This window comes from Orcinus orca, chromosome 12 (genome assembly GCF_937001465.1).
Source record: "Orcinus orca chromosome 12, mOrcOrc1.1, whole genome shotgun sequence".
Classification (NCBI taxonomy): domain Eukaryota; kingdom Metazoa; phylum Chordata; class Mammalia; order Artiodactyla; family Delphinidae; genus Orcinus; species Orcinus orca.
Window position 1 is genome coordinate 4,921,146 of NC_064570.1, and position 20,322 is coordinate 4,941,467.

At 35.1% G+C, this 20,322-nt stretch overlaps 1 protein-coding gene across 9 annotated transcripts in view; it reads right to left on the bottom strand.

Annotated features, from left to right (window-relative positions):
* Positions 1 to 151: 151 nt before the first annotated feature.
* Positions 152 to 20,322, bottom strand: part of QKI (QKI, KH domain containing RNA binding) — a 143,590-nt gene continuing 123,419 nt past the window's right edge. For 2 of the 9 annotated variants that reach the window (XM_004278864.4, XM_033404004.2), the window contains exons 5-8: positions 14,652 to 14,739; positions 12,911 to 13,210; positions 10,077 to 10,151; positions 152 to 6,128 (exon numbers count right to left, since the gene is read on the bottom strand). In XM_004278864.4, coding sequence (XP_004278912.1) covers positions 6,112 to 6,128; positions 10,077 to 10,151; positions 12,911 to 13,210; positions 14,652 to 14,739 — 480 coding nt within the window. In that variant the 3' untranslated portion in view covers positions 152 to 6,111. Of the gene's footprint in view, positions 6,129 to 6,692; positions 12,199 to 12,910; positions 13,211 to 14,651; positions 14,740 to 20,322 lie in introns of those variants that run through there. The other 7 variants (XR_004476378.2, XM_012536412.3, XM_012536411.3 and 4 more) reach the window with 7 other exon arrangements.

A 20,322-nucleotide genomic window follows, 5' to 3' on the forward strand; every position in this document is an offset into this window, starting at 1 on the left:
CAGTGTTAAAAGCACCAATAGAAACTGAAAGTGAAATGTACATTCTTTATTCTGATGTTTATAAGTGTGGTGTGTGTGGGGTTTTTTGGGGGGGGGGGTAGGCATAAGCAGCATTTTCAGCTGCAGCTGGCTTGAGAGGATGAAGCACATGCACTTTTTCCAGTTGGTTTATTGCACGTCATGTACAGTCTTAACGTGGTTCTCCATTCACATAGGATTTGGGAAGACCTATTTCAACTTTTCTATGTACAATTTCCACAAATAAAATTCTAAGTGTTTTATACACACCACTACAATATAAACCACAAAAGATATATTTGGTAATCAAAATTTCTCGATAATAGCATTTTTAAAAAAGGTATAAATTTTTTACCATGGGAGCTGTGCTTTTCCCCACAATGTGGTGTCTTTTGCCACGAAGGGACAGCAAAACTGTAAGCAATGAGAAATCCACGTTGTGTTGCTATCTGCTGCACCTACCAACTACTTCTCCTGAGAATTAATTCTTCCTCCTCCTCTCCCACCCCCTGCAATTAGTGCAGCAGAAACACAGAAAGGAGAGTACTACGCTTAGGTGAACCAGTTTGATTCAGCATTGAGTACCAGGTAGGCATATAATTTTGTTACATCTCTTCATAGCAAAGGCAGTTCAACTTAGATAATGTTATGTTAAAAAAAACCACAGATAAAATTACATGTGTGTACCAAATGAATATTTCTAAAAGTAAAATTGTCTATAATATGAATTATTTTTCCATTTTAAATAAAGGTATTAAGAAACTTGTGACAATGTTTAACAATTACCTTATGTACTTAGAAAGTTTGAGTCCAAAAAGTTTTCTGGGTGATTTCTGCTATTAAATAATGGATTGTAATTTAGCAATACATTTCTTTCTACTAAAAATGACTTGCTGGAAATGCTACAATTGCTAATTGTTATCAAGGAATGACAGACATCTTATTCCAAACACACAAACAAACCCCTCCCCCTCCCCCCAAACTGGAGAAGCCTTAGACTGCCATTTATAAAAGTGTTAGACTTAGCTGGTAAAAAAAAAAAGATTGATTTGGTAATGAGCAATTTAAACCTGTTGTCCGCTTTTGGTGTACTAGAAAATTTAGATCCTTCATATTTATCCAGTATTTTAGAAACTTAACCACCTCCTATCTTGTGTAAACATATGCACATCTTGGCTTTATGGACAGGGTGCTTCAACTGCCCTTTTAGGTGGACTCTGCCCTACAGAGTAGGTGTATGTGAATATCGACTTTCATACTACATTTTTCCTGACATTTTGCCTAAGAAAAAAATGCTTGACTACTAAGTACATTAATTTCACCAACTTCTCGACTGAAAGCTTAACTTTCAATTGCTTTGTCAAGTACTAGTAGCATAAAACAATAAACTGCCTCTGGCATTTTATCATTCTAACAACTCGGTGATTCCATTTTTTATACTATTACAGCCTGTATAAAAGTGGGTTTTGTAATGTTATTTCTGTCTTTTAAAAATGGACTTTTACAACATAAAAGGTGGCAATGTGACATAATTATACATAAAAGTAGTACTCTTAACTGAAAATGAGATGAGACTGCATTCACAGGCTTCAGAAAATGTGGAATAAACTGTATAGAAATTCTTCAATTTCAGTGACATGGTGCCATGATGACTTGCATATTAGCAGCTTGAATGACATCTTCAGATTTTTACAGAATATATATTAGCTGTATGGCAATGTGAACTTTTACAGAGTAGCATAGTAAAGCTCTACCTAATAATAATGCATCCCCCCCCCCCACTGGAGAAACAATATATTTGTTTGATCCAAAGAACCATCTCAACTATGATTAAATCAGATGCTCTCGCTATTCTATGTATTTCATGTATGTATATATACTATGGTAGTACTTTGATTGGTTAATAGCATATTGGTGTTATGTCTTCTGTAACATGTGACTCATTTTAGCCCCAAATTTTAGAACTTTAAAATAAATAAAATGTAATTTACAAAAATAAGCATTATTTACAAATGCAAAAATTCATCCTGAGAAATTTTATTATCCAGGAGAACTATTTCACAGAACAGGAAATACCAATATCTGTGAAATAAAAATGCACCTCAAGAGTTACACTAAAGAATTGATAAGTAGAGGTCAATTTACCTAGGTTGCAGCCAAGGAAAGCATGAAGATATTTAATAGATCTTCTTAAATTGACCTGCATGCAAAACCATGATATATATAACTTTTCAAATGCTATTTCTTCTCCCTTAAACTTCTTATATTAATGTATTCTGACTGTATTTTTAACAGGGTGAGACATAAAGCTGAGTGACGCTGTTTGACCTCCTGCTGAGGGTTCCACGAGGAGAGGCGGGTTTGTGGTTGTTGTGAACGGCTTACTCTGGACTGTCCTGAGACACAGAGCCACTCTACCTTTGGCTTTACCTGTGTTAAGCCCCTCTAACAGGAGCAGCTGGCTAAAACAGTTCAAAACGTCTTTATAAAGGAAAAATGTCCAATTAAAACACAAATCTGAATAAAGGTAAGACATCAGATTCCTTGCTTTATGTGACCATAAAATTATCTACTTATAGAAATTTCAAAAAATGGTTCAACAAAGAATCAAACTGGTTTCTTGGGTATATCATTATGACGAATCTCTTTACTCTTTATGCTGTGAGCAGACAGTGATTATTTTGGAGAAGGAAAAATAAGAAATTGTGGAATTAGTAATGCAGAGGTTGAAAGGCAAGTGGCAAGACTAGAAGAACGCCTCAAACCAACACTACTTTGTTCCCATCTCTATTGGCACCTACCTACCCCCCCACCCCGAAGTAAAAGCCCAGAATAACCAAAGCCATTTTAACAGTAGTGTGCGGAATTGTCAGCTGACAAACAACATAAAAACAAGTCACGTTATGACTATGTTATCTGTGGTCACGTTCTTCAGGGTTAGTCCAGGAATTCAAGACTTTACATTCCTTTGTCTTTATTTGTTTATTTTAATTAAACACGTAAAGGTTAATAAACAGACATAGTCCAGAGTTAGTAGGTTGGTATTATAACATTTATTAAAATAATGCTATGGGTTAATAGAAACAGCAAAGAACCAAAGAATTAAAATGCAAGCTATGTAAAATCCCAACTAAAACCCGAAAGTGTCTAATGTATTCATTCATTAGCTAACTAAAAGCCCAAGAAAGACAAGACACCCAATATAATAAAGTACTGCAAAACAATTGGCAATTTTCAGTTATCAAAATTGTGGATTTTGCATTTTGTATCCTTTTCTCAATCAAGAAAAAAATTCTTTTTGAATGTTATATAACATACATATAAAACAAGATAGAAAAATACATTATAAACTTGTAACAATGGCTGTAAATACATTATCTTACATGTTTCTCATAGGCAATAGGTTGGTTATGATACATAGATAGCATGAAACTACTGAGATAATAAAGAATAGACAAAAATACATGTCAGCTGTACGGTAACATACAAGCGACACTCCCATCTACCCGCACTAAAAAAATTACATAATACTGTCAGAAAAAAAAAGTCTTAAAAACTACATATTTTAATAAGAAATAAATTCAATAAAGAATGATAATACTGAGAACCAAGGCATTCAGAGATTTCAAAAGTCATGCTTTTTTTCAGTTGATCCAAAATTTTGTCAACTAAGTTTTCAAACGTTTGTTCAGAGCCAACATTACTCATAAATGTCACACGTTTATTTCAAACATTTACTTTCTTCCCCATAAAAGACCTTTGATAAACATCTAAAATGTCCAGGTATAACATAGTTGAGATGAAACTAGATCAAATACTGGTATCATTTTTAAACTATCACCTCAAGTGTTTGAGTGTCGCAAATTTATTCAACCAACCAAACAAAATAAAAATCAAAATGGCACAGCATATATTGTAAATAAATCAAAACAACTGTATGTGTAACAGAAAGACAAAGCAGTGGCATGTTAAACTAAAGCTAGCTGAATACAGAACAATGAATGTCTATTGCATAGTAAATAAACTGAAAACGGTTTCCAAGTGAGACAAGATGATGGAGGAGGTCACCACAAAGGTGCTTACTGAGCTTACTGCTGACCTTTGACTGTGAAGCTGTGAAGGTGTGTAAGAGGGAAGGAGCTGACGAGCTGGGGAGCCACCGCCACCTGATATCTGCCACGTCTGGTACTGAGCAGTTAATGATTACTTAAGAGTTTAGATGTCGGCTTTGTGCACAAATCGCTTCAACTACAAAACTGAACTTCGTAAGAAATTGGAAGTTTAAACTCACATGTAGTTGAGTATTATATGCACAATGATGCTAGTTTTTCGCATTCTTTTAAAGTTAAAAAGGGGGCGTTGTTGGCTTAGGTTACTAAAACCAGCAGAGATGGACTACCCAGTGATCTGCTTTGGTAGAAACAAGTCCGATTAAATTTGGTTCATTTAAAAACCTTGTTTTCCAGAGTGAAAAGCAGAAAGATTCGTTTCTGTGAAAAAGGTTGCTAATATAATATTATTGCCTCCAATTAATAATACAAAATCCAATACCCCTCCCCCCCAACAAATAGAGCTCTAATTTTGTCTGTAAAGTGGTGTTCAGATCACACATAATTTTTATTTCAGAATCCTTTGGACTAACATTAAATATCGCAATAACCAAAAGCACGCAATTATGATTTTAAAAGAATGTTTTTAAACCTTACTTGCTAGGCATCAGAAAAGTTATCAAATTTTTTCACAGTATCAGATTTGGCAAATTTGTATCAAGGTAACGTGGCAAAAATCATATAATTCAAACCATCAACTCATTTGTCTCCCCTCACATCTTCTTTCACATACTGGGCGACTGAGTAACATGCATTAACTTGTATTCTGAGGGAGGAGCTGATCTTACAGGACAGTTGACTAAATGACCATGAAGGAAAATAAGGCACTTTCTTTTCTTTAGACTTATTCCAATACTTAAAAAATAAAAAAAAGACAAAAAGGCTCTTTTGGTCTTTTGTTTCTTGACAACCACCAGAAAAAATCATTTCATGAAATAAAGGGTTTCTTTGTTCTTTTTTTTTATAACACTTGAAAGTATAAAATGCTACATTTCCAAAAATATATATTTTTTTCTGCACCAGCACCCTTGTATAGTAAAAGTATCTACTTTTTGTTCATTTGTTTCAATGCACTACACTTTATCTACAATTTCATTACATGTATACAGCAAATAGGCAAGCATGGCTTTTACATCCTTAATGATTTTTTTCTATACAGGGAGGTTTAAAAAAAATATTTGAACAGTTTGCCCAGTAATGTGACACATAATGCATGTACCTTGTTCTTGTGTATTTTTTAAAGGAGGTGTAAAATAAAGGTTCAGTCATTTTAACTCAGATATTTATCTTTTTAAAAATAGCGTTGCAGTTTTGTTCTTTGCATTACTTTTCAAAATTCCTTAAGTTTTTCTCTCATGGCACACTTCTAATACTTCAAATTTTGGCAGGCAATATAAAAAAGGCTGCAACTTCTGCCCTTTGAGGGCACTGTAGTGACTAAAGAGCATATCAAATTTTGAATACTTTTTGAAATCACTTCACCAATGACATCCCTGACCAAAGGTTCATGCATGATGCATCATCACACAGTACATTCAGAGAGCTTTGACTCGCTATGAGAAGAAAAGATTCCTAGAAGTCTCTCACAGTAACTGCCTCTGTCACTGAGTAGTTAAGGGCCATCTGTCTCCCCTTCTGAAGTGAGGCCTTCTTACCGTTCGCTTAGGGTGGGACATTAAAAGATGATCAGTGCTGTGGGATGAATTGGGCCTTATTGCTTTACTACTATTCAGTGCAGGTTCTAGAACCACTTTCACCCAAACAGAAAAAAGAAAAAAAAAAAAAAACCGAAAAAAAACAAAAGCTGAGTTGGAGGACAATTTCTTTGTCTTTTGTTTGGTTAGATGGTAAGACGAACGGACAAGTGCCTCAGCTCGCTGCACTGACGACAGGCAAGCAAAGGCGATTACCAGTTAACTGATCAGCAGGCAGGCATGGTCAGGTCATCATTGGGTGAAGAGTTCAGAGGTCAGAAGGTCATAGGTTAGTTGCCGGTGGCGGCTGGGTGGTTAGAAACAAAAAACAAAAAACAAAAAAAAAAAAGAAAAGAAAAGATAGAGAAGAGATTAGTTTCAGCTAGTGACGGCTTAATGACAACATGAAAAACTAATCACAACTAATAAAAAAAAGCATGTTTAATTCTGACAAACTGATTGACACCATCTACAGAATACAATAAAAATCATGACAATTTCATATCATGATTTGAACAAATGAAGGAGAGCCCACTCCCACAAAAAAACAAAATAAAAAAAAACCAAAAACTGTTAACAGGAAAAAATAGAAATAAAATACAACTAACAACTAATAGTTAGTAGCAGTCAATGAAGAAAACTGGAAAACAACAACAATGAATAGGTTTGGTATACAGAATTCTGAAACAGTCAGTGCAGTTATCAGTATCTGACTGCTATTAAGCATTAGTATTCTCTCAGATGCAAGCATTAAAGCAACTATTAATGATGGATGTGATTATTAATAACTGATGATCAACAGAAATGAATCTAAAGAAATTTAAATTTTTATGAATAATTTGGTTCAACATAAACTCTGGGCCAAACAAGGTTTCTTTTGTTCAATAAATGTTTATTGCTTTTTCAATTATTCTATTTACAAACAACATGGAATTTCTTGGCCTCATGACACAATGCAATACTAAACTGTAGTCTAGCAGTGTAGGAAACATGGGAACCAGAAAAAGGCCAGGCCTTCTGCACTAGCCAACACTTTCCAGTTGAAAATACTATTTTACACATATAGAACACTTATAAAATGCACTTGCATGTAAACACTGTAAAATCCTGCCATTTAAAATTCTATACTCAAAAAGCTCTAAGTACATCAAAAAATAGAAGAAATTTCTAATTGATACCAATAAGGCATTTTCAAACTACAAACAGCTTTCTTTATTCAATTTCAAAGCTAATACTCTGCAAATAACAATAAAATCTGACATTTCATATACATTCCTGCTTTATATTTTATATTTTAAAAGAAGCCACCTGTAAATACTATTTTCTTTTGCAAAGTAACAAACAGAACAAAAAAAATTAAAAAAATTACAGTAAAACATAAAGTAGTTCTCAAGTGGAAAAGTTATCATTCCCAATGTCCTTGAGTTGCTCCTTCCTTAATCAACCTCTGTCACATTCTGCTTCACCAAACTTGGTCCACTTAACAGTAGTATGATTTTTAAGACTCATTCAATAGCTTAATTATTTCTACTATATTCTGAGGTTTGAGAGAATTTTCTGTACTGTTGCCACTGTGACTAAGGCAGAGGAGATGTAAATGAAAAGATATTCAGTGCAAAGGCAGATTCTGTGCCACTTCATAAATCAAAACCCAGTAGGTGTAATTTCACAGAGTGTAAATGATCTATATAATGGACTGGTTTACCTTCATATAACAAAAATGCTTTCTATAGTCTATCATTTAGGATACCTTATAAATACTACAAAAATACTGTATCTTCAGTGTGACCAAATCTTCCCTGAATTTCTTAAAAATAAGTGGAATTTTATTTAAAAACTGCTATTCCAAAATCAAAGAAGAAAATAAATATTTAACATGATGTAGTCATACCACTTCATAGGTACTCCAGAAATATAGAATCTTAAAGCATTTTTGAAATCACTTAAAATTTTGATTAAAATTGTATTAAGTTTCTTATAACAAATTATATAAATGATGGTTTTTGTAAAATTATTTAGAAAAATTCTGATTATGTTTTTTTGCGTGTGGAATACATAAACAAACTACCATTTACATATATACCAGTAAACCTAGACTATATCCTCTGCCAAGTCCTGGCCTCCTACAGTACACACAGGTGTATCAACCGTGCAAAAGCACTTATGGTTCATCACAACTACAAAGTCAGTTGGTCTTTTATAGGCTTCAAATTCAGTTTTCAAATTATGTGTAGAGGTGGGTTTACTTTTAGTAAAGAACTAGATATTTCTCAACCATGTAGTACTCTAAATGCTCATATAGAATTACATGGTTATATGTCTAAGGGCTGAGTTTCCTTGCATTAAATGAATACTTACACTAATCTTCCCTTCAAAAGATTAAAAAATAATAATTAAAAAAAAACCCTCAAAAATAGAGAAAACAGTAGTATCATAAAATAATTTAAGTTAAGGATTTCAGACCTCTCCCTTAGACCCAATGAGTGCATACAGTGATAGTAACAGCAGTATATGAGTATTTGTTATTTAAAAAAAAAAAAAAAAAGGTAGCATTTCGGTTTGCTGACATTGCATTTTTAATAAAAACAGTGACAGGACTAATCCAAACACATATAACTACAAAAGAGCCTCACATGGAATGTGCTGTCATTTCCAAATACAGTAAAATCTTCCTAATATTTTCAACTATCTCAAGGCACTGGAGTATTAAGTAGACCAGTAATTATTGTGTTAAAACAAAATTATGAGAAATCTCCTAGGGGCATGTAGGGAAAGGTTAACAGAAGAAAAACTACTTTTAAATACTCTTTAGAACTGTTTTAGACATGAACAATGTGGGGGGAAAAAAGCTCTGATTATTCACAGAATTATTTGGTTTCCTTAAATGGCAAGTTACTTAAAAAAAACATTTTTTAAAAAATTTCCTCCTTCACTAGGAGACTTTTTCTGATACACAAAGGGTGGTTTACTTGTGCATGACACACTGACACTTAACATTATCTTCATAAATAATCATTGAGCTTGGGGGTCTATTTATTGAATAATCTCTACAAGTAATATATGTATTAGTTAAAAGTCTTCAAACTAATTATGTATGATGCTATCATCAGTGTCTCTGGGAAGATTTTATTCTCATGTGGACAACACCTGTATCCAATATTTATCATCAGTATTCAAGATAACCATGTAGAACAGGTAGGTCTTTCTTCAGTTCATAGAAAATGTAGGATTGGGGTATAAATACATCACCTTCCACCACTAATATTAGAGACTCTGATCAAATTAATTAGTAGGTAATAGATGTGCCATAATAGAAGCTTGTGAAAAATCCTTTTTTATCTTGCTTTGGATTCCTACCTTGTAATGACAAACTTAGAAAACAATGTCAATAAACCGAAACCGTCACTCCTCAATAAACATAAATAATTTTATAAAAGGGTCCAAGGGCATATATAGGACACAAATTACAAATGTTGAAAAGGAGAAAAATGAAGACTTATTTCCCAGTCACAGGTTAGTCAAAAAGGATTTTCAAACAGCTGGATTCATGTCACCACAGAGCTTCAAGAGATAGTTTACCTTCAGATAATATATTTTAGCAGCAAATAACAAAAATCAAAGGATCCATTTTGGTAAAAGAATGTAAGAATAAAAGGGAACTGATTTTCTGATTTATAAAAAAAAATCCAACTTCATCAAAGTTATCTTCACAGTCCTTACTTTGTTGATTTCAGCTAAGTACTTGACATGTATACCCTTGTGTATACAGTGGTTCAAGTATCTTATTAAAAAGGAAAATGGAAACTAAATCTTCAGTTTTCTCCAAAAAGGACACAGGAGGCATATATTCCTTTACTTCTCTCGTTAAAGCACCATCCGCTTAGTTCATTTTGTAAAACCAACCCAAAATTTCAGAACAATTAAAAGGTAAATTTTAGCAAAAATTATTCCTGAAAAATAACTAAGGCAACATGAAAATTTAATAGCTCCCCAAAGGGACTAATTTACGTTTTAGTAGAAATAAATCATTGTACATACTAATATAGAATTTAATAAGTTAAAATATGAAGGGAGGAAAAAAAACACCCCAAAAAACCCAACCCTTAAACCTGTCAATTATTACAAATTAATTTAGAAAAAGAAAAGAAACGATGTGCAGGCAAGCAGTGATATCTCTTCCATCAGGTGTGGTGTAACAAATCTTATGGACACCCAACGCATTTCTCATAAACAAGAACTGCAGAACTAAACTAACCTCGGTCTGCGGTCACAATCCTTTGGTAAGGATGGACACGCATATCGTGCCTTCGAACTTTAGTAGCCACCGCACCTAGTTAAATTGCAATTACCAAGACAAAGTTAGAGAACATTCACAAGGGAAAAGATAACAAACATTAACAGCAGGTTTATCAAAATGGATTTCAAATGTTTGTTTACTACAAAAGTTTTCTTTTAGGAAACATGTTAAGGCACAGTAGTCTTAAAATTAACCATAATATGTTGCGTATATATGCATCTATTAATATTGCATTCATTTCAATAATCTTGGCCTTAACCTATTTTATCCATTCATTTACAATCCCAAGTTACAGATTTCATGAACTCTATTAGATCCAAACATAGTTAAGCTTTACTAGTCACATATTCACTGAAGTGCCTTTCTTGCAGCAGGACTACTTAAATAATGCCATGTTTAATACTGACAATTATTTGCTAACCTTAAGACCACTTCCAGAGTCTATCACTTAAGAAGGTTTAAAAGCAATTCTTAAAGCCTACAGATTGTGGTTCTAAACTTTGAGTCAATAAGTATGAACTGCAATGAATTAGGTGATTAGTAAAGCAAACAGTATAGTACACTTAGCAGTCAGTATACTACTATACACTCCTTTATAAATTACCGTTACTTTGTAAGATTACAGCCTAAACCAATTAATAACATACTTTTCCTTTCTATCAGTGTGCAAAAGTGCAAGTCAGTCACTGACTGCTAGGCTAAGCGTCCCTCCCACCCCCTGGAGGCTGCTGAGACTAAGCATTTGTTAAATTCAGATCTGATGAGGGTTCAGTTAAGACCGTTCTTGAATTCTTAGCCTTTCGTTGGGAAAGCCATACCTAAAGATAAAAGGAAGGGAATTAAAAATTAGTCATCAATGAAGATCTGATGCTAATACCAATCTCCTCACTACCACCAACACACATGTCTGCATCCGTTTTGAAGGGCACTGCTCATTTTAAAATAATATGATGAGACTTGATATATAGCATGCATGTTATCTGTGTGCAAATTTATTATAACACAGCAATTTGAAATATTTTCTCAGTTCTCCAAGTGGTCAATATCATGTTTTACTGCTTAGGTGGCAAAGCGAGAAATAAAATTGATAATGGAATCTTGTCATTTAGTACTCATTATTATTCATCTTATGAATGTCAATAGGTATCTGTATATTTTGCTTTCAATTTTGTCAGTCTAATAATTAAGTATTATAAATAAAAATTTTCCAACACAACAAAAGCACATTGCTTTAAAATGAGAAATTTTACTGCAGTGCCTCTTGCTGTTTCTAAGCAGTAAACTGGTCCATCACCCCTTTTTTCATTTTAGAAAAACTAATCTTATGTAAGTATAATTCCACGAGGCAAAATCAGCGAGATCTTGCATTCAGAGTGCTGGAACAGCAGCTGGTGGCTAAGAGTGCCAGCCCTGCAGGAAGCAACAGTCAAACTCCTCGAACAGACGCTGTGCGTGCAGCAGAGAGGAGCTCTGGGGGAAAGGAGCAGGCATGGGGCCACAGGACAGAGCGTTAACAGAAAGGAAAACGTAAAGGGGTTATAGGTTACATGTTATTTTAAAAATGCTTTGAGAAATATGCAACAGAAACAGGCCTCTCATAAACAGTTCTATTGTATAATTCTGACCTATAATACTTTTTACAATGATTTAGAGATAAACAGAAAACATGTACAATAAAATGTATCTGCTCATGAAACAAAAGGCACCTGAGTGCATGCACACACACAGATAACATACAGAGCATCGTGGCTTTTTTTAATTGAACAATGAATTTTCAAGTTTAAATCTTAGTGTCCGGGTTCATTAAAGACTTTCATATTTTTAGAAATCAATATTAATGCTGGGAAAAAAAGAACTTAAAAGATCAAAGTCCTAAAAGTCAACAACATGCATGCAGCACCAAGGTCATATACAATTCAAGAAAAAAGAATTCAAATTCTGTCTGGTAAAACAAAGGGGCAGCCCGGAAACAGTTTGTTCCACATTGACTGGTCGTGTTAGAACAGCTGCTGTACTCTAGTCCTTCATCCAGCAAGTCAATGGGCTGAAATATCAGGCATGACTGGCATTTCAATCCACTCTATAAAAAAAAGGCATCAGTAATGTCTTTTTCAAGCACACCACTTTTTGTTCATGTAAAACCGAGCATTTATAGCATGATCTTAATTTTTGTCTCAAATGTGATTCTAATTCAGTGACTTGGTATTTACTTCATTCCATACTGTACTACTGAAATTAAGAGTGTCTCTTATGTTTAATATTAACTAGGACTTCAAAAGAGAAAAGCTGAAGAAAACTGAAGAATGCAACTATTGGTCCCTTTCATATTTTAAGTGATCACAAATATTAGAAAACACACATCAGTTTTAAAAATATCTCAAAAAACTTTCACATAGAAGTTTAAAATTTAGCTGACAAATAAATCTCCGACACAAAAGGAATCTAAAAACTGGGTGGTGGAGCTGATGAAGAGGATAGGCCAACAGGTGGGATCTAAAACTCAGAATGACCACAATGATGTCAAAAATGTGAAAAGTATTTTCTGTTTAAAATGTTCATCTCAAATTTACCCAACCAAAGTGAATTTCAGTCACCAAAGTGAATCTGAATAAATTTAAGGTACAATTATTTACAGGAGGAAACCCTTATAAGAGGCTGAAATAGAACAAAATTTAGATTTCAGTCTTTCTAATGGAAACTTGTCTCTCTAAAATGGATATATCATTTCAAAGTCTGGGGCAGCAGAAGTTATGAAGAAAAATGTCATTAACCATACAGGGAGAACAACTTACCTAATACACCGCTAGGTTCAATAGGGTACTCAAGGATCGATGTAGCTGGCGCCAACGTGTAGGGGTATTCATAGGGCGTGTAGATTAAACCAGCTTCGGGCCCTGGAGGGACTATCGCAGCAGCTGGGTGAGGAGTTCCGTTTGGCATGACAGCGGTCTGTATCTGTCTGATCAAAGGCATTATGGTAGGGCCAGCTGGCGTAGGGGTGCGCAGGGCAGCTGGCGGGAGAACGGGCGCAGGCCCCGTGATAACCCTTGGAGCGGCCTGGGCTGTGGCTGCAAGAGAAAAGGCAAGGGCTGCTACAGTGAAAGCGAAGAGATTGAGAAGGAGGCACAGGGACAGCCGAAGGCGAGACGTGGGAAACGAGAGGGCAGGGAAGGGAAGGAGAGAGCAGAGAAGAAGAAAAATAAAAGGAAATCGTTAGTACATGCGCTGGTCACACGGAAATGCCAAAGCACACCAACCAAATGCAAAACAGCTTCCCCTTCCCCAACGTGATTGAGAATAAATGTGCAAACATTAAAAAGCCACTGGGGAAAAAAAGAATGAGACCATTAAAACAGGTTATATTTACTTCATATATCGGATATATCTATGTTTTTAAGATTTCATGAGACTAATGGTGCATGCAGAAGCACAAAAAAACACTTGCATTAAAAGATGTTAAAAAATACTTGGTAATTGGAGTCCACAGAAATACAGTTTTGGTATATTTCTAAAGAGTAGCTTCAGTTACAAATGAAGGAAAGCATAATTTTCATTGTATTAACTTAGTCAAATAACCAACAGTTATTAATTTCCTGCATCTGTAGGAATTAACTTCTTTATAGAAAAAACAATACAAAAAAAGTTACATTCCTAAACACATGACTATTAATGATATACTACTCCATTTCATGAGTAAATTAAAGCCAACCATTTGTAAAAGTAACCACTCTAAACACACTAGGGTGCCTATATTTGGGAAAGTTGGCTATGTCTTTAAAATTCTATTTCTTTAAAAAATATTAGTAATTTAAATGACATCATGTTCATATGAATGATGTGTAAAACTCAGATTGTCTCAAAATATAAATTTCACATTATTTCATTTTTAAATATAAAAAAGCAATCCTCTTACAGTTTATGAAAGCATGCACAATACATATAAAGGGGAAAATAGGATTAAAAAATAGTATCATCTACTGCTCTCTGTGAACTCACACATAAAATCAACAGAGAAAAAAATACTGGAGGAAAAATGTGCAAGCAAGGGGAAAGAATAGAAATCAACAGAAGAATCACTGCATTCAGATATATTCCAAATTAGCTTTTATTTTTTTTTAAATTTTGTCCTTTGCATAAATGTAACAACACTGCATTCAGATATATTCCAAATTAGCTTTTATTTTTTTAAAAATTTTGTCCTTTGCATAAATGTAACAAACTAGAAGTCTTAAATCTGTAAGTTAACAGAAAATTTCCCGAAACTCTTGAATTTAGAAGTTGAAATTTCATCAAAAGAATAAAAGAAAAGTTTGTAAACTCAAAACTTAGGCATGCTGGCATAAAATAAAATCAAGAGAGTGCCCTCAATTCTTGAAAGCAGTAAAAATGGGACAGTTAGTCCCATATCAAGTGATAGTTATTTCAACTCTTCACTTTGTTTAACTGTTCACGTATTGTGCTGCCAAAAGGGGAGAGGTCTGGGGACAAAACAGCTGAAACAGCTGTAGCTCTGAGCCTCAGTCTCATTCTTACGTGATTTAATGTTGGCATCTCTGTAGGTGCCATTGAGAATCGCAAGCTCCATCAGCTGCATCTTCTTCAGGCTGTCTTCTCCCTCCGCCTATACATGGAAAATACAAGAGCACTAAGCACTTGAAATGGTCCATACACATCACAGCCATATCTATGCACAAACCTTAAAATAGGTATCATGTGACTATAGCCATCTGTTTCAATCAGGGAAGAAAGATCAGGGAACCAAAAGGTGCTACATGCTGAAGCCCATTCTCAGTAATGGGATGTTGATACACAGGATACTCTCAACTGCTACCAGCTACATTCCTAAGGTAAGCTACACTGATTTATTAATGTTCTTCTAAAAAGCTTTACTTTTAAATGGAATCAATGGAAATATTAGGTAAATTAAATACAGTATAGTCTCTACAGTACCTATCACTCTGTTGAAGAGTCTAAAACTCAAATGTATTCATTAAAAGACAAAAAACAAACTGGGATTTTAAACATGTAAGATTTGACTGTGGTATGCAGGTAAGGAAATTTGTTTAATTCTCCCAAAAAGGAAAATTTAATAAAATCATAATCATAAGAATTTCTAAAATTTGTGTATATATTCTCATTTCTTATGCCAACATCCCGCTCTCCCCTCAATTAGCAAATGCTATCAATTCTAAAGCAAATCCATCTTTAGGGGCATCTGATACACTGTCCAAGCCAAGAAAAACTTAATAGTGAAATGGGGCACTATTAGTAATTATGCAACAGGCAAAACCCAGGGATGCCTCTGATCATCAAAATGGCCATTTCATTTACCTTGGATTTGCCCCACACCCTTCTCCATTTACTGTTGTCACCCTTGCTCTTGTCATTATTGGTATATTACCAAAACTACTACAATAATGTGTTAATAGTATCTGTTCTCCAATCAATCTATGCACAATGGCCAGATTAACTGCCCAAAACAAAACTTTCATCTTAATGTTTCTTAACATTCTCATGTCTTAAAACCCTTCATGGTCTCTTGCCATCTAAAAAAATAATAATACATTTAAATTACCTATGGCCTGGCCCCAAACTATCTTCTCAAGTTAAATCAATCTATGTTCTTTACACATATCTTATGTTATAAATCAAGCCAAATCACTCCGTTATTCATCTCTGTGCATATTCCTATTTCCTCCATCTTGAATGCTTCTCTGCACTCCATTCTACCCTTCATCCTTCTTTCCAAATCCTACTTCATCCCTGCAGACTTCAACCTAAGTGCTACCTTCTCAAAGGGCTATCCCTAGATCGTATTTTTCTGCCCTGAATTAGTTTGTTGTATATCACAACTACCAAGCAAAGAACAAGCTCCTAGAGAACAGAGCCTATTTCCTATTTATCACTGCCTATCTTCCCACTCATCCCATCTCCCCAAGTCATTTGCCAGGATTTAGTTTTTAAATGACTGGTATGAGAAATCTTTAACTGTATTTACAAATCTCAAATGTCTAAATCCTGCAGGATAAACTTCAGGAACAGAAAGATGAGGTTCATCCCTGAAGACGGTGGCAGAAATGGAACCATGTGCTGTTCACATATTTTATGCATTATCTAAGCCTCGGGACTTAATATTTCAAAGGAAAGTAACCCAATGATACATTTTTCTGATATAACATTGGTCCTTCTTGATTCAAGAAAGGAGCAGGTGACAAACTTCTCAGTCCTTTCCTATTACACAAAACTCTATCCCTGGCACTGTAACAGCACATGGGGCACTACTGTTTGTAACAAAGAGAACTGCGAAGTGGACTTCTAACAAACTACAAAGAATTTTTTTTAAGGTAAGTGAAAACATCATGAAGACTGATGTGCCGCTGTCGGCATGTTCCACTGCCGACTTTTCGGTAACCTACTCTGCAGTAGCAGAAAATGGAGAAGATACTCGCACTCTGTGGAATTGCTATTCCTTGATCCCTATGAACATGTACAGATGAATGAAAAAAAAGAAGTAATATTATTTATTTGAAAGACACATTACTTGCTAATGATAAAAATAAGTAAGCAATGTCACTGGAAGAGAAGCATTAGAAATCTATTATGGGGCTTCCCTGGTGGTGCAGTGGTTAAGAATCCGCCTGCCAATGCAGGGGACATGGGTTCCAGCCCTGGTCCGGGAAGATCCCACATGCTGCAGAACAACTAAGCCCGTGAACCACAACTACTGAGCCTGCATGCTGCAACTACTGAAGCCCATGTGCCTAGAGCCCGTGCTCTGCAACAAGAGAAGCCACCGCAATGAGAAGCCCGCGCACCTCAACGAAGAGTAGCCCCCGCTCGCTGCAACTAGAGAAAGCCTGTGTGCAGCAACAAAGACCCAATGCAGCCAAAAATAAATAAAATAAATTTATAAAAAGAAATCTATTACGATAAAACTGCATAAACTTGTCCACTGAAAACTAGTGATACTAAAAATTAAAATTTGCCACATCGTTTCAAACCCAAATCTATGTATAACAAAGTAAGTATATAAACTATACTCTATATAAACAGAAAGAAAAGCAACAGGTATACCTTCAGTCACCTTCCACAAGAAAGTGGTACACATTTGAAAACGTCAGAAAAGTAAGAAGAAGAAATAAAGATGAAAGAAGAAGTGAGGTGACACAATGCCTCATACACAGTGCTGTACAAAGAAGAGGAGCTAGAACACGTTTTCACTGAACAGCTTCTTTCGGATAACAAAATAACCACACTCATTAGCTGGTGATGCAGTGTAAAACTTGGGAGGAAGGCAAAGAAGATGATGGAAGAAATACATGTGTGCATGTGCAGGGCCTGTGCATACATGTGTGTGCCTTTTGCAGGGTACAGGAAATGAAAAACTGATCTAGTGACATCAACAGAGGAGGATAAAAACCAGAGCAGCACAGCTTTCACTAGGTGGTGTCAGTGAAGTGTGTCATAATGACACAGTTGCTGGAGGCCACCAAGACTTACAAGTTACGAATTACAGTATGTACACTGAATTATATCACATTATGGCAGGCTATACTAGTATCTCCTAGCAGAACACAGAATTTAGTCGGCAAAGCTGGAATTTGAACCTGGTGGTCTCACTACAGAACAAGCTTCTCTCTTCCATCCTCACCACTCCTACCCACTCTGCACTCACAGGGCATGACGTTATGTGTCTCAAGAGACAACTATGGACATTTGGGTGGCTCTAGCTTTGGGATATTGTGAATAATGCTGCTATGAAAATTCTCCTACAAGGCTTTTTTTGTGAACGTAAGTTTTTATTTTTCTTGGATAATTACCTAGCGGTGGAACTGCTGGGTCATGAGGTAAATGTATTTTGCATGGAAAACATTACGTGAAGATTATCAAAACACTGTAACACATTTATCTTTGAAATATAAATTTAAAAATATAACAAACATTGATAACTTCTCTACAGGTCCACTGCCCTGCATCTAAAACCTGTGACATCAGAAGTGTTTTGAGAACTTTTCAGATTTGTAGAAAAATAATATACCAATGAGTACATAACATTCCCAATGGGTCTGGTGGAATACTTCAGTAATCCAAACTATAACAAACATAAAAATACTTAAACTAAGTGGGATTAAAAAGACTATAAACACACTTTTCTGAACTTTTTGGGGTTTGCAATTATGGATGACAAATTATGGATCTGTATAAATATATATAATTTATGCATGTATTACTTAATATACAGCTATGTTATCAGCTATATTTAACAGCTATGTTAAAAGTGATAGAAATAGATCATGGTTAATATTGGATCAGAGTAACATGGTTTTAATGTTTTAAAGTAGAACAATTTATATACTGTTCTACTACCTTATTAGAATTAGATATTAGATCTTCATCATTTAAGCATTTATACTGCATAACAGATCTATGGCATTGGTACTTTATTATCTCGGAGGCTCAAAAAGATTAGGTAGCTCACCCAAGGTTATACAAGGTCACAATGCAAAACCAGCTTTCAAACCAGAGTACCTGATCCAAAGTCCTCATTACCTTCTCCAATGTCATGCACGGTGACTTAAAGTGGAAGCACTTTTTGAATTCATCAAAGAATTCACGTAAGAAATGAAGAAAATTATGTTTATTTGGTATTTTAAAATCTATAAAGTACACATTAAAAAAAACCCCACTACAACAGTGTAATTAAGTACAACGGAGCTAAAACAAATGTTTATTTCCAAATAATTAAAATGTCAACTAACACAATAATCTGAACCACTGCCTGTAATAAAAGCCCAAACTTTCCAGCTTAGCATTCAAGGTGCTGAACAACTTCTATGCAGCCCTATTTGCAAATGTTTTGCACTAGTCAAAATCATCTGTCCACTGTCCCCTAGAATATATACTTTGTGCTTTTCTGCCTCTAAGTTAGACAAGATCTTTTCTAGAAGCATGCTGCATATGCCTCTTTTGAGAGCCCAGAGATAGATCACTGGCCTCTCCAGAGTAGCCTTTGCTAATCATTCCCACAGATAATGATATCACTTTCCTAAATTTATGCTAGTCCTTTTGGGGAAATCAATCATATAGAGCCATGTGTTATCTCTTCTTTTCTATTTTTTCATGTTGTTTTTAGGAAATTTCTTACGTGACCTGTAGGCATGAATCAACTAATAACCAATACACCAGTCTTCTTTTTGCCTCCAATACCTTGCAAACATGAACTTACTCAATACATTTAAAAAAAATGGATTCTTACTTTTCTATAAATTTGAAGTAATGAGTAGAAAAGGTTTTCCAACATTAAAGTACATGACTTAATTCACTTGGAGAACAGGGCTGAGCAAACAGTAAAGAGAAAACAAAGAGTGACCACAGTTTATAAACAGTTTTAATACCAATCATCGCCTGCATCTGCCCTGTCAACTAAAGAAAAGTCTGACAAAGAACTTAAGGACTTACACTTAAATACAGGGTTTTATACAGGACAGTGACATAACAGCATGTCTTTAAAGGCTTATTCTGGTATTTTGTGAATGGACTGTTGGGGGCTCAAGTATGATTAAAGAGACCCAGTCACAAGCTTTAATCCAGTCCAGGTGACAGAAGAAGAACTGGACTGGGGTGGAAGTAACACAGACAGAAAAAGTAAGTTAACTTGACAGGACCTGATGACTGACTAGATATAGGGGGCGAGGGAAAAGGAGACATTAAAGAATGATGAGGTTTTTGGATCAAGCAATAAAGGAGATAGTGACTCCATTTAATGAGAAGACAAAGGCTGAGTGAACTTCCAAAAGTTCTGGTTGAAAATATTATGCTTGAAATGCTTATTTTAAACACCCCAGTGGAGATGTCAGGGAGACAGCTGAATAAGAATCTGAGGTCTACTTTTCAACTTAGCCTATAAAAAGCGAGTAGAAAAATTATCTCCCACACCATTTTCAGAACATTTTTCTCCAAGATGATACAGCAATTATTAAATTTCAAGCTGACCTGCTAATATGCTTTCAAATGCTGGGTCTAGAACTCTATATAGTTCTATATCTTCTAGGCCAGCTGGTTTGTTAGGCTCTATCCAAGTGAGGGGCATTAAAGTGAGAATGAAGAGCTGGCTGAGGGGAGAAGGAACGCCGCTCCCTCCGGCGCCAGCTGTTCTCAGCTCTGCACCTACCTTGCCAGGGGCAGCTGTTTGCAGGCCCCACAC